The sequence below is a fragment of the Crinia signifera genome, chromosome 2 (assembly GCF_055691185.1).
Source record: "Crinia signifera chromosome 2, ASM5569118v1, whole genome shotgun sequence".
Classification (NCBI taxonomy): domain Eukaryota; kingdom Metazoa; phylum Chordata; class Amphibia; order Anura; family Myobatrachidae; genus Crinia; species Crinia signifera.
In genome coordinates, this window is record NC_139218.1 from 370,146,775 (window position 1) to 370,158,974 (window position 12,200).

At 44.0% G+C, this 12,200-nt stretch overlaps 1 protein-coding gene across 1 annotated transcript in view; it reads left to right on the forward strand.

The window, feature by feature from the left end:
• The window catches only part of GUCY1A2 (guanylate cyclase 1 soluble subunit alpha 2), a 176,934-nt gene that overhangs the window by 64,182 nt on the left and 100,552 nt on the right, over positions 1 to 12,200 (forward strand). Inside the window, exon 4 of the mRNA XM_083170033.1 lies at positions 5,905 to 6,629. Within this exon, the coding sequence (XP_083026159.1) occupies positions 5,905 to 6,629 (725 nt within the window). The remainder of the gene's footprint in view (positions 1 to 5,904; positions 6,630 to 12,200) is intronic.

Genomic DNA, 12,200 nt, shown 5'->3' on the forward strand with positions numbered 1-12,200 from the left:
CGGAATGCTCGTGGTCCCGAGCATTTCGGATAGGGGATACTCAACCTGTATATAGATTTTTTTTTTTTTTTTTTATTATTATTTTATATATATACTTATTATATATTATATATTCTATATATTCTATATTCTACTCTCCCTTTATGAGGATCTTGGACCCCCACAAGGGAGAATAGACCCTGTCAGTCGGGATCCCCCTGTCGGAACACCAGCAGTCGGGATGCCGATTATCGGGTAGTCACTCATCACCCAATGAGTGAAGTTGTGTGGATGGTATATGGAGCCGTATTGAGGAGATGTATTTAGTGATGAGCTCTAAAGAGGGACTGGATGTATTGTATTTTTTATTGTTTAGGTGCCACAGGGTTGTGGCAGACCTGTACAAGATGTTTCACGGCGGTTTGGGAGGACTCGGGTGCCTGAACTCTCCCGAGTCCCCCCGAGCCTCCCCGAACATCCTCGAGCCTGCCACCTATGTCACTACAGAAGGATGATTGGTGGCTGAAGGCGGGGGAGCTCCGGCGTACGTCAGGTATGCCGGAGCAGAGGGACCTGGGGGGACCAACAGAAGGGGTGGGGGGGGTGACGGAGGTAAAGGTAGTGTGCTAGTGGTGCTCCAATGGAGGCATAGTGGTATGCCCGGAAATTTTCTGGGACAGCCCGCTGCGGCAGTGCAGCTGAGCTTGGAAAATTTCCGGGCATACCACTTAAGTGGTTAAGCTTTTAAACAAAAACAATTATTCTAGAGCTTTGAGAAGATTTTTTTATATTATTATTTGATAATGTTTAAAAAAGGAAAGTTACCAGTAGTAGTAACCAATCAGAATCTGCTTCTCATTTATTTAGCACCTTCTAGAAGATACAGTAATAGATAGTATCTGATTGGTTGTCCATAGCAACATCCCATCTGAAATAGAACTCCCATCGGTACTCTTTACTTAGCACGGCGCCCATCGCGGCCATCGCGGGCATTGAATGCACTAAAAAATTGGGTGCGACGCGACCAACGCGATGCCCGCGATTTCCCATAGGGAACAATGTTAAATGTCTCAATTGACCCGATTTTCCTGTTCAATGCCTCAATTGACCCGATTTTTCCATAGGAAACAATGTTAAATGGCCCACAGAGGCCAAATAGGCACCCTGAAGTGTGACATGGCCCCCACAATTGTTAACGCCACCCCACGATCAACGTGAACCCGAAGCGTGGCGAGCGCAGCGAGCCCGCGAGGGGCGGCGGTACGCGTTATACCCCCACTATCCACGTCGGCGTGGAGTTGAGAATAGAATAGTGTGGCGAGCGCAGCGAGCCACCGAGCCCGAAGCGTGGCGAACGCAGCGAGCCCCGCGAGGGGACGCGGATACCCGTGAAGCCCGCAATGGGACGCGTTTACCTGTGAAGGTATCCGCGTCCCCTCGCGGGGCTCGCTGCGCTCGCCACGCTTCGGGCTCGGGGGCTCGCTGCGCTCGCCACACTATTCTATTCTCAGCTCCATGCCGACGTGGATAGTGGGGGTATGAAAAGGTCATAGGACGCGTACCGCCGCCCCTCGCGGGCTCGCTGCGCTCGCCACGCTTCGGGTTGACGTTGATCGTGGGGTGGCGTTAACAATTGTGGGGGCCATTTCACACTTCAGGGTGGCTATTTGGCCTCTGTGGGCCATTTAACATTGTTTCCTATGGAAAAATCGGGTCAATTGAGGCATTGAACATGAAAATCGGGTCAATTGAGACATTTAACATTGTTGCCTATGGGAAATCGCGGGCATCGCATCGGTCGCGTCGCACCCGATTTTTAGTGCATTCAATGGCCGCGATGCCCGCGATTTTTTTACCTGCGATGCCCACGATCAAAATCGTGGGCGCCGTGCTAGGTAAAGAGTACCCTCCCATCTTATTAATTTTACTCCACAAGCTGTCTACAAGAGAAAAAGTTCCAAAAAGGAGCTACAGTATAGGGAGGAAAAAGGAAGGCAGTGTAAGGACTTGTAAATGTGCATAAAACTATTTGTAATGTTTTTACATCAGAATGGATTTCTATAAATATTGTGCAGAAAACTATTATTTTATGTTTTTGTTTTACAAATCAATATGTTATATTCTGAAAACATATTATTATAATATTTTCGTATATACAGTTTGTGAAAAATCTTTGCTTGAAATTTGGAGGTCAGATTTAAAATCAGCATGCCGGAACCCACAAGAATCGCTCATTAAATTGCAGTTGACAATTTTGAATAACACCAACTTTTGCAGGCCTGTGTAATTTGATGTAAAATACTGTTTTATCACACTTGTCTACAATTCCAGAATCCAAAAGGAAGAGGAAACTGCCCTAATATAGAATAAATTCTAGTACACCATGAATAAATGCACATACACCAGTGGTTCCCAAACTGTGTGCCGTGGCTCCCTGGGGTGCCTCAGGACACTTGCAGGGGTGCCACGGGTTGGTGGTCCAGGACCAATACAAATTATTTGTGATCAATTATTTATGGACAAAACCAGTGCTGGTGGCTGCCAATCATAAAGGGCAGGATTTGCTTCTGATTGTACATATATTTTAACACATAACTGAACCTAAGAAGCACATATAAACACAATCTACTTAATTTAAAATATATTTTTCTGGGCCTAGGGGTGCTGTGGAAAAATTCTGATACTCTAGGGTGCCGTGATTTGGAAAAGATTGGGAACCCCTGACATACACAATGATAAAATGGAGACTGTTTCAATAAAAAGTAACAAAAAATGTATTTCTACAGATGAAGATATAAATTAGGTGGCCACCTATAAAAAATATAATATAATACATATACATACACACTAAAATAATGATCTATAAAACATTTAAAGAGGGCTTTTTATCAAAAAGCCGTATTTAGTTCAACTTCCTTTTATATGTTTTATAGATTATTATTTTAGTGTGTATGTTTATGTATTTTGCATAATACTAATATGTTTACATTTTATACTAAGTTTTTTATAGGTGGCCGCCTAATTTAAATCTCCATTTTATCATTGTGTATGTGCATTCATTCATGGTGTACTAGAATGTATTCTATATTAGCGCCGTTTCCTCTTCCTTTTGGATAATTGGTATATTCCTGTGTGGATTCTGGGTCCAGTATTATACCTGGCTCTGGATTTTACACAGTGTTTTTGTACAGACACTGGTACAATTAGAAAACTGCTGCTCATATTTATATCTAAATATAGCTATTACCAAAATTATAATAACAAATGGTATATTAGAGCCCAGTCGGCCACTGGCTTTACAGTGGTTGAATATACCCTTCCAGAATAACCGGGATCCTCCCAAAAATTAGGTGGCGCTCCTTGTCCCATGGATGAGTGAAATGAGATCAACCTGCGAATCGCGTCACGGTAGCCATGCCCCCACTGTGCAATGCCTGTAATATCAGCTTTGCACAGCGTGCGGAATTACAACAATAATGCAATCACATGGCCACTCCCACTACAAAGCCCCCTTTAATGCAGTCACATACCGGCACCGCCCCTTATTTTAGGCCACACCCCTGTCCTGACCTGAGTGCCCCATCCCAGATGTAGCAGCCAGAAAGTAAACATGTATGTGTTTCATTGAAATAACCAAAAGTATAAGAGCTTTGCATACTTTGCTACTCTACCGGAAGGTTCGTAAAATGTACAAAATTTGGGCTGCAGGGGCATCAGCCTTAAGGTAGTATAATGTCAAATTAAATCATAGGGCAAATTGCTCAGGGCTTAATATTTATTGTCACTGGCGGTTTTCACCTATGGGCTGCAGGGCTGCAGCCGAGGGGGGGGGGGGGGGGGGCATCCCATAGGTGAAAACCGCAGAGCATGTGCAGTATCATCCTCCCCCGGCCAGGACCCCCCCCCCCCCGGCCCAGCCAGCCCCCCCCCCCCCCCCCCCGCCCAGGTAAAATCTGCCACTGTGTGAAGCCAGATAGTCTGTGAGACTGCACTGGCTTTCCTGTGGCTGGCAGTGACTTCCTATTGGAAGTCCGACCTGCCAGTCACTCAAGGCAGTCGTATTGGGAGGTGTTTCCTCCCTCTGGGATGCCTCTCTAAGCATAGCTGCGGGGCAGCCCCTAAAAACAGGTTCTGCTCATGCGTAGTACCACGGACGATGCTTCACATGCTCTGAATCCGGGACCATCAATATAATTCTACAGATCTGCTCCCGAAGCAGCCCCATAGAGGCTGGGGCCAGCGCATGTGCAGTACCAAAGAGACAACTACGCATGCGCCAGTGCCGTGACAGTAATCGGGACAAGAAGATGGTGGTGGCGGGGACCAGCAGCAGTGGCACCGGAGGGGGGGCATCTTGGCAGCCCCTCTCCTCCGACAAGGTAAGTGCCACCACTGTTCATTGCCCTTAAGTGCAAATGAAGCCTGGTCAAGCAGTTTGCATAACATTCGGACAATCTCGCACAATGACCTTCAATCTAGAGACATTGCTCGAACTACTATATTTTCTGCTACAGAATGCAGTAAGATGAGTCTTATACCACATAATAATGTGTTTGTTTGTTTTTTTTGTTTAGCCCTGGCTGCATTTTGTATTTAGAGATGAGTATTGATTTAAAGGAGCAAAGATGATTGAGGACATCATCTGAAATATCCCATGATTGAATTGCTTTTTGTCCAATTTACCAGCAGGTGTTAATCTGTTTGAAACAGGTTCTCTGTTCTCAGATGTCTGGAAGCTATTTCCAAACAAGCAGTTTAGGACACTTCAAAGGGAATGGATCCAGAGAGACTTCAGGATTTTATCATGTAACCTTTTGAATATGCATACTGTAGAAGGCAATATGGAGACTTTGATTAATTCCCCCAAGAAATTAAATATTTAAACTGTTGGGTAGAAATTAAACAAACTGAAAGGAAATTTATTTTGTGCTATTATTCTTTTAAGTGGGGCATAGCGTATGATTAAATTGCTTTGGAAATCTAATTGGACAGTTTTTTTCTGTTTCTGAAATATTGATTAATCCACATTGTTCATTTGTATGTATTTTAAAAATTGCTTCTTCATATTCAGAAAACTGATCTGAACTGCAATGTCAATATCATTTTCAATTTCATTTTAATTCAGATAAACTATGAAAAAGTTTATGGTCAAACTGTACAGTGCGTAGTGATGTGCAGTGAGTTTTAATTGCTGGGGAGGCATGTGTGTGTGTGTTGATTTATATATGAGGGAATCAGGACTGTAACTAGGGTGAGGTGGTGTGGGTGGTGCCTAGCAAACAGCGTAGGTCGCCCTGAGAGCATAACCGGCTACTGCCACAATATCCGTTTTACATGGCAAAGCGAACATTGTGGTGGTGGACAATTCCAGGCAGTAGCAGATTTTTGTGTTAGGCACAGTGATGTGCAGTAGCCAGGTGTCACCATATGTAAGCAGTTTTGGTTCTGATTCATTATAATTTTTTAGTTTTGGCAAACCTCCATTGTTTTGGTTTGCATTCGGTGTTTGATTTGGTTAAAAATCCATAAAAAAAATCAATAATAATTAACAAAAATTTATGAAATCATGTAATTTTTGCAATCCAATACCCAAAATTCATCTTTAAAATCTAAATTCTGAACCGTGGAAAGAAACGGGACTTGGTTCAGATCAGAACTTCTCGTTTCAGATCCACAAATTTGTGAAGATTCAGATTTCTGGATAACTGAGACGAACATTTCTAGTTTCCGACAGGGTCGTATCAATACAGCTGAAGCATTGCCCCCAATTTATATCAGATGTATGGGGGCTTTTAGTTTTATCAATGGGCAAAAAAGTCTAACTATTTTTAGTTGAAAAAAAAAATACACACTTCTTGGCATCCAATTTGCCCTGAAAAAGTTAATACTTACCATATATTTCTAACTGTATTTCTAATGTTTCAGGTTTGAAGTTTGAAGAGTTGCAAGAAAGGTTTGGTGAGGAGTTTTTCAGCATCTGCTTCGAGGAGAACGAAAGGGTTTTACGAGCTGTTGGCGGGACACTACTTGACTTCTTCAATGGCTTTGATGCATTGTTGGAGCATATTAGGACTTCAATTGGAAGACAAGTGACCCTTGAATCCCCCTCTTTCCTATGCAAAGAGCTTGCTGATGGGGCCCTTGTACTCAGTTGTTTCCACCTTCATCCCATTGTAAGTTTTGCTATGCTTGGCATGATAAAGGCAGTGGGGAAGAAGATCTACCACTTAAAACTTGACGTTGAACAAGTAAACAACGTGACTGAGAAATTGTTTCCTGAAATTATAAACCCAGGTAACTGTAAATCTCTTATTTTTAAAATCAAGGAATGTGATAATGCAAACATCACAAAGTTACCTCCATTAAGGTCGTCCCAGGTTCCATCTGACTTGAGGATCAGTATCAGCACATTCTGTCGAGCATTCCCCTTCCATCTGATGTTTGACCCCAATATGCTGATCTTGCAGCTCGGAGAAGGACTGCGGAAACTGATAAAGTGTGAAGTCCACAAAACATTGAAGTTCCATGATAGTTTTGAAATAGTATCGCCGAAAATCATCTGTACTTTTGAACAAGTCCTATTGAGACTGTCAACACCCTTTGTCATACGGAATAGCCTAGATACGTCTGGCCTTGAGAATAAAGACAAGGTAATGTGCTTAGCATGTTCATTGTAAATTTCAACTTTATTAATCATTATTCATTTCTGATGGCTACAACATAGATACTATTTGATTGTGCACCGTAAGAGTCATAATGTACGCCGAAATGTATATGATTTAATACATACAGATGACCGGCAGTGGGGATGCCGGCAGTCAGAATACCGACGCCGGCATCCCAATAGAAAGAATCCCGGTAGAGGTCAACTAGGTATATTTAACTTCCCCCTGCCCCCCCTGCACCCCCTTTCTAATCCTTCATCTCTTCAGCCTAACCCTAATGCTCACCCGCTAATGGCTAACCACAATACTCCTACATCACTGCCTTAACCCCCCACCCACAGCCTAATCCTAAACCCCCCTTCTACGTGCCCAACCCTAACCCATCCTCCCTGCTGCCCTAGGTCGATAATAAGGTCGACCACTGAAGGTTGACCTGCATCAAGGTCGATACACTTGAAGGTCGGCGGGTTAGGTCAACATCGTCATTATATCGACACATGCATTAGGTCAACATGGGCTAGGTCGACAGTCAAAAGGATGCAGCCCATCTTTTGGAGCTTCTCCTGGTAATTACCCAACTTGGTTGGCCAGTGAGAGTTGCTAGCGTTGAGGATATATTGGCGAAATGCAACAGTGCAAACTAGAGTGGATGATTTCTTACCCTGATATGTACATCAATAGCAGAAGGAATGTTTGTCCAGTTTTGGATGTGATTCTCCACATTCAGCAGGAATAGAGTTTGTTTCCTTTTATGGTGCATAATATATTTAGTTTAAATGACAGCAGTGATGTACAGTCAGGGTAAGCAGGGGAGGCAGTGTATAACTAAGGGTAAGCAGGGGAGGCAGTGTATAACTAAGGGTAAGCAGGGGAGGCAGTGTATAACTAAGGGTAAGCAGGGGAGGCAGTGTGTATCTAAGGGTAAGCAGGGCAGGCAGTGTGTAGCTAAGGGTAAGCAGGGGAGGCAGTGTATAACTAAGGGTAAGCAGGGGAGGCAGTGTGTATCTAAGGGTAAGCAGGGCAGGCAGTGTGTAGCTAAGGGTATGCAGGGGAGACAGTGTATAACTAAGGGTAAGCAAGGTAGGCAGTGTGTAGCTAAGGGTACGCAGGGGAGGCAGTGTGTAGCTAAGGGTAAGCAGTGGAGGCAGTGTGTAGCTAAGGGTAAGCAGGGGAGGCAGTGTGTAGCTAAGGGTAAGCAGGGGAGGCAGTGTGTATCTAAGGGTAAGCAGGGCAGGCAGTGTGTAGCTAAGGGTAAGCAGGGGAGGCAGTGTATAACTAAGGGTAAGCAGGGCAGGCAGTGTGTAGCTAAGGGTAAGCAGGGGAGGTAGTGTGTAACTAAGGGTAAGCAGGTGAGGCAGTGTGTAACTAAGGGTAAGCAGGGGAGGCAGTGTATAACTAAGGGTAAGCAGGGCAGGCAGTGTGTAGCTAAGGGTAAGCAGGGGAGGCAGTGTATAACTAAGTTTAAGCAGGAGAGGCAGTGTGTAACTTAGGGTAAGCAGGAGAGGCAGTGTGTAACTAAAAAGCGATAAAAATGACTAGAATAATACAAAATAATGTATAACATAATATCATCTGTGTATTATTCTAATGATTTTTACATGTGTAATTCTGGCTAAGATACTAGCCAGTGCCTCCCCTGCCATTGACCACACTGCATGGCACTATATGACAGCATATAATATATATGTGATATACAGGGTCTCCGACAGTTCGGCCAGGCCCCTGTATAAAATGGAAGGGGTGTGGCCACTGGGCAGGGCATCTGGAAAGGGCTACACCCCTGTGATAAAAAAAAAAGAGGGAGAGAGGTGACAGGCTGCCGCTGCAGCTATCTCTCTCCTCAGCTCAGCACACGGCACTGAGCAGCATGTGCTGAGATGGGGAGAGAGGCTGTGCTGCTGCGGCAACCTGTCATCTCTCTCCCCATTGCCTGGCTCCCTGCAATGCAGGAGGGGGGAGCAGGACCAGAGCCCATCCAGCAGGCCCGGGCCTGGGTAAAAAAGTACCTGCTCCCCCTCCCTCTCCACACCACTATAGATATATATATATATATATATTAGTGTATTTGTATATGTATGTCAATTCTATTGACTGCAATTAACTATGTTCCATCTTCATGTCTAATAGAACAATCAATGTATTTTCCTTTGACAGAGCTGCTCTGAATTTTCTACCTTGTTGCTCACTAATGTGTATGCATGGTCAATTAGAAAGGGACTTCCACCTCGTGGTACTCATTGCTATAGGACAGCAATGGAGCAGAGCTGGCTGAAGGGTCATGAAAATATAGGAGTCATGGGAGAGCATTTAAATCCTGCTATACAAATGAAACAAGTATCATTTTCCTCCTTATTTCCCAAAATATAAATAAAATGATATAAAGATGTCACATAGCATTAGCAATAGGGGCACAAGTAACGTGCACCAGGGGCGGACTGACCATACGTTCCACAGGGAATATCCAGATAGGTCGATGTATATCGAAGCTGTTTTGATTGCTGACACGTAGTCCCACCCAACGCAGTCAGCTCACCATACTCATTACACTGCATTGGGTAAAACTGGGAGCCTGAGATACAAATAGAAATTTAAATATAAGCAATGTACCGATATATGCATAAGTCATAGCTGCTCACCCTCCTGCATTGTGTAGGAGGCTCCCTGAAATAAAAGCAATCTCCCTGAAGAGTCTAGCAATCTCCCTTATTTTACCTAGCTGACATTATGCAGCTGTTGGGGAAAAAAATAAATCAGATATATACAGTATATACATTCATATGGGATCATCAGTGCCATTTACCTGCATTTGCTGTAAGGCACACGGGGGCAGATGTATCAAGCCTGATAAAGTGATAAATCAGCGATAAAGTGTAAGGTGATGACGCACCAGCCAATCAACTCCTAACTGACATTTTTGAAACACAGTTGATTGGCTGGTGTGTTATCACCTACAAAAACTCATGTAGACATTTGGACTGTGGACCTTCCCATTGTCGACCTAATCCTCCGACCCTGTTTACCTTAGCCATGTCTACCTGTTTCCTGTGTCAACCTAAGCCCTGTCGGCTTTTAGTGGTCTACTTAATGTATTTTGACCTTGATAGTGTTGACTCCATGACCCATACCCCTTACAGTATATGAAACCACTTGCACAATAAATGAACAAGCTGATTCTTATCAGTGTCTTTTCTTCGACAAGTACAGTAAATCTTACTGACTGCTTTGGGGCTCATTTACAATTGGATGTCAGTCAGTTTATGACATGCCCCTGGATGTAGCAGTACAAGTCCACACCTCTAGGTGGCACCTTCACAATATACCTGACATGCTTTTTTAAAAGTAAGCAAGCACCAGTGGCGTAACTATGCTGTGGCAGCCCCAGCTGTGGCTTGGGGGAGCCAGCGGTCTTGAGGCGCACTGAAAAATACCTGATGCCCTGTACTAATACACAGTTTGCTGTCTCTCAGTAGTAGTGGGTGGCGGTGGCTGTGTACTGTAGCTGTGTACCGTAGGTGACAGCCCATCCCCCCTCCCCAGTCTCCTCACCTCCTCTGTGCCTGGGGGCAGCTGGTGTCATTACCCACACACACTTCCATGGAAGGCTACAGTATGTCAGCAGATGGGATGTCCTCCCTGTTACGCTGCATGGGCCCACGCCACTCCTGGGAAGCTGCAGCACTACACATGGCGGTACACTGTGGCCCAGGTAAACAGCACCATTGTCATGTTTTACTGAAGAAGGGGGGGGGGAGGAACAGTGGGGGGGCACAATTTTTTTCGTAGGGGGAGCTAAATTTATAGTTACGAAACTGGCAAGCACGCCATAACTTATGATGAAAACGATTACAAAACAACATAATACACCGGTGGGAAGTTGAATGTCTTCATCTTCTCACTGCTCTTGCAACTGCCATATGTTTTTTTTTTATCTATTCATAATCTATTCATAAATTATAAACGGGGGAGATGGATCAGAAATAAAGCAGAGAGAGAGAGAGAGAGAGAGAGAGAGAGAGAGATCATCAACCAATCATTGATGTTGCCTTGGACAGTTTACAGTTCTCTTGCTTGTTATATTACACAGATCACTGCTCCAATAAATGATTGAAAGCTTTCACAACAGCTGACTGCAGCCAATGGATGAGTCAAATCAGTGAGATAATTATTTCAACACAGAATCATTTCATCTTTGAAAATGTTTTTGGCCAGTGACGTTTGCAGTGAAACCTGCTTGAAGCCTATCTATTGCATGAAATAGTAATCATGGGAATACAGTTGGTCTCTTACTTCCCAGGGGACTAATGCCATCACTGAGCCAAGAAGTACATTGCCCATTAAGGGCCAGATGTATCAAGCTTCAACAAGTGCCAAAATGGAGAGTGATAAACAGCCGGCCAATCAGCTCCTACCTGTCATGTTACAGGCTGGGTTTGCAAAATCACAGGTAGGAGCTGATTGGTTGTTTATCACTCTACACTTTATCAATTTTTTGAAGCTTGATACATTTGGCCCTAAGTACATGGTGAGTGATTGCTATGTTATTCTGTAATATAGGGATCATGAAATCAGTGGGTGGCCAGGGGTGGTGCAGGTCGAGAGGTAGCTTAGCCATTTGAAAATTGGCGTCTATGTTGGTCCCTGAAGGGTATGTGGTCATTAGGTTGAACCTATTTGTTGACCTACTGCTTTTCTTGACCTTCCAGACCTGTCTACCTTAGCTATGTTGACCTATTTCTTGTGTTGACCTACATTAAGCCATGTCGAGAAAGGTAAAGTTGCCCTCCACCAAAGGATTGCGCTAGAAATGAAAAGTTATAACTCCCCTATTTTTGGACTTGGGGATGATTCTCCTTCTGTTCTGGATCTGGTAGTCTGACCATCTCCTGCAGGGAGAAAATGCTCTGTTCCTGGACTTCCCTGGTAATGAAGGATTTTCTCATTTCTAGCGCAATCCTTTGGTGGAGGGCAACTTTTACCTTTCTCTATTGCTTCCTTTTAGAGGTGTGGTGTCTCCTCCAAGCCCTTACCGATACCTGCCGCTAAATTGCGCAACAGGAACCCTACCCAATCTCCCGCTTCATTAAGCCATGTCGTCCTTCAATGGCCGACCCAAGGCATGTCGGCCTTCCTCTTGTCGACTTAGTGACCGCAAGGAGGTAGAATAAGGCGCAATGCGCTGCAAGGTATAATGTTACTCCGTATATTTCTGCTCAAACAAAAAAATGTCTAAATTTAAAAACTGATTAATAACGAGGTAGCATATTAATGTTGGGTCTCCGGGTCACCTGAGTACGCTACCTCATTATTAATCAGTTTTTATATTTAGACATTATTCTGTTTATTTATTTATTGATTGATTGATTTTCTTTATATATTTTTACTGTCTAATTCAGCAGTTCTCAAACTGTGGGTCCTGACCCCAAAGTGGGTCCCGGCCTTCTCAGCATGGGGTCGTGACCCCATGTTGCTGACCATCAGGCTGATGACTTTTGTAATCTCAGTCAGTGATTCAAGGAGTCTGAAAAGTCAGTTAAATGGTCTGTTATATAAGACTCC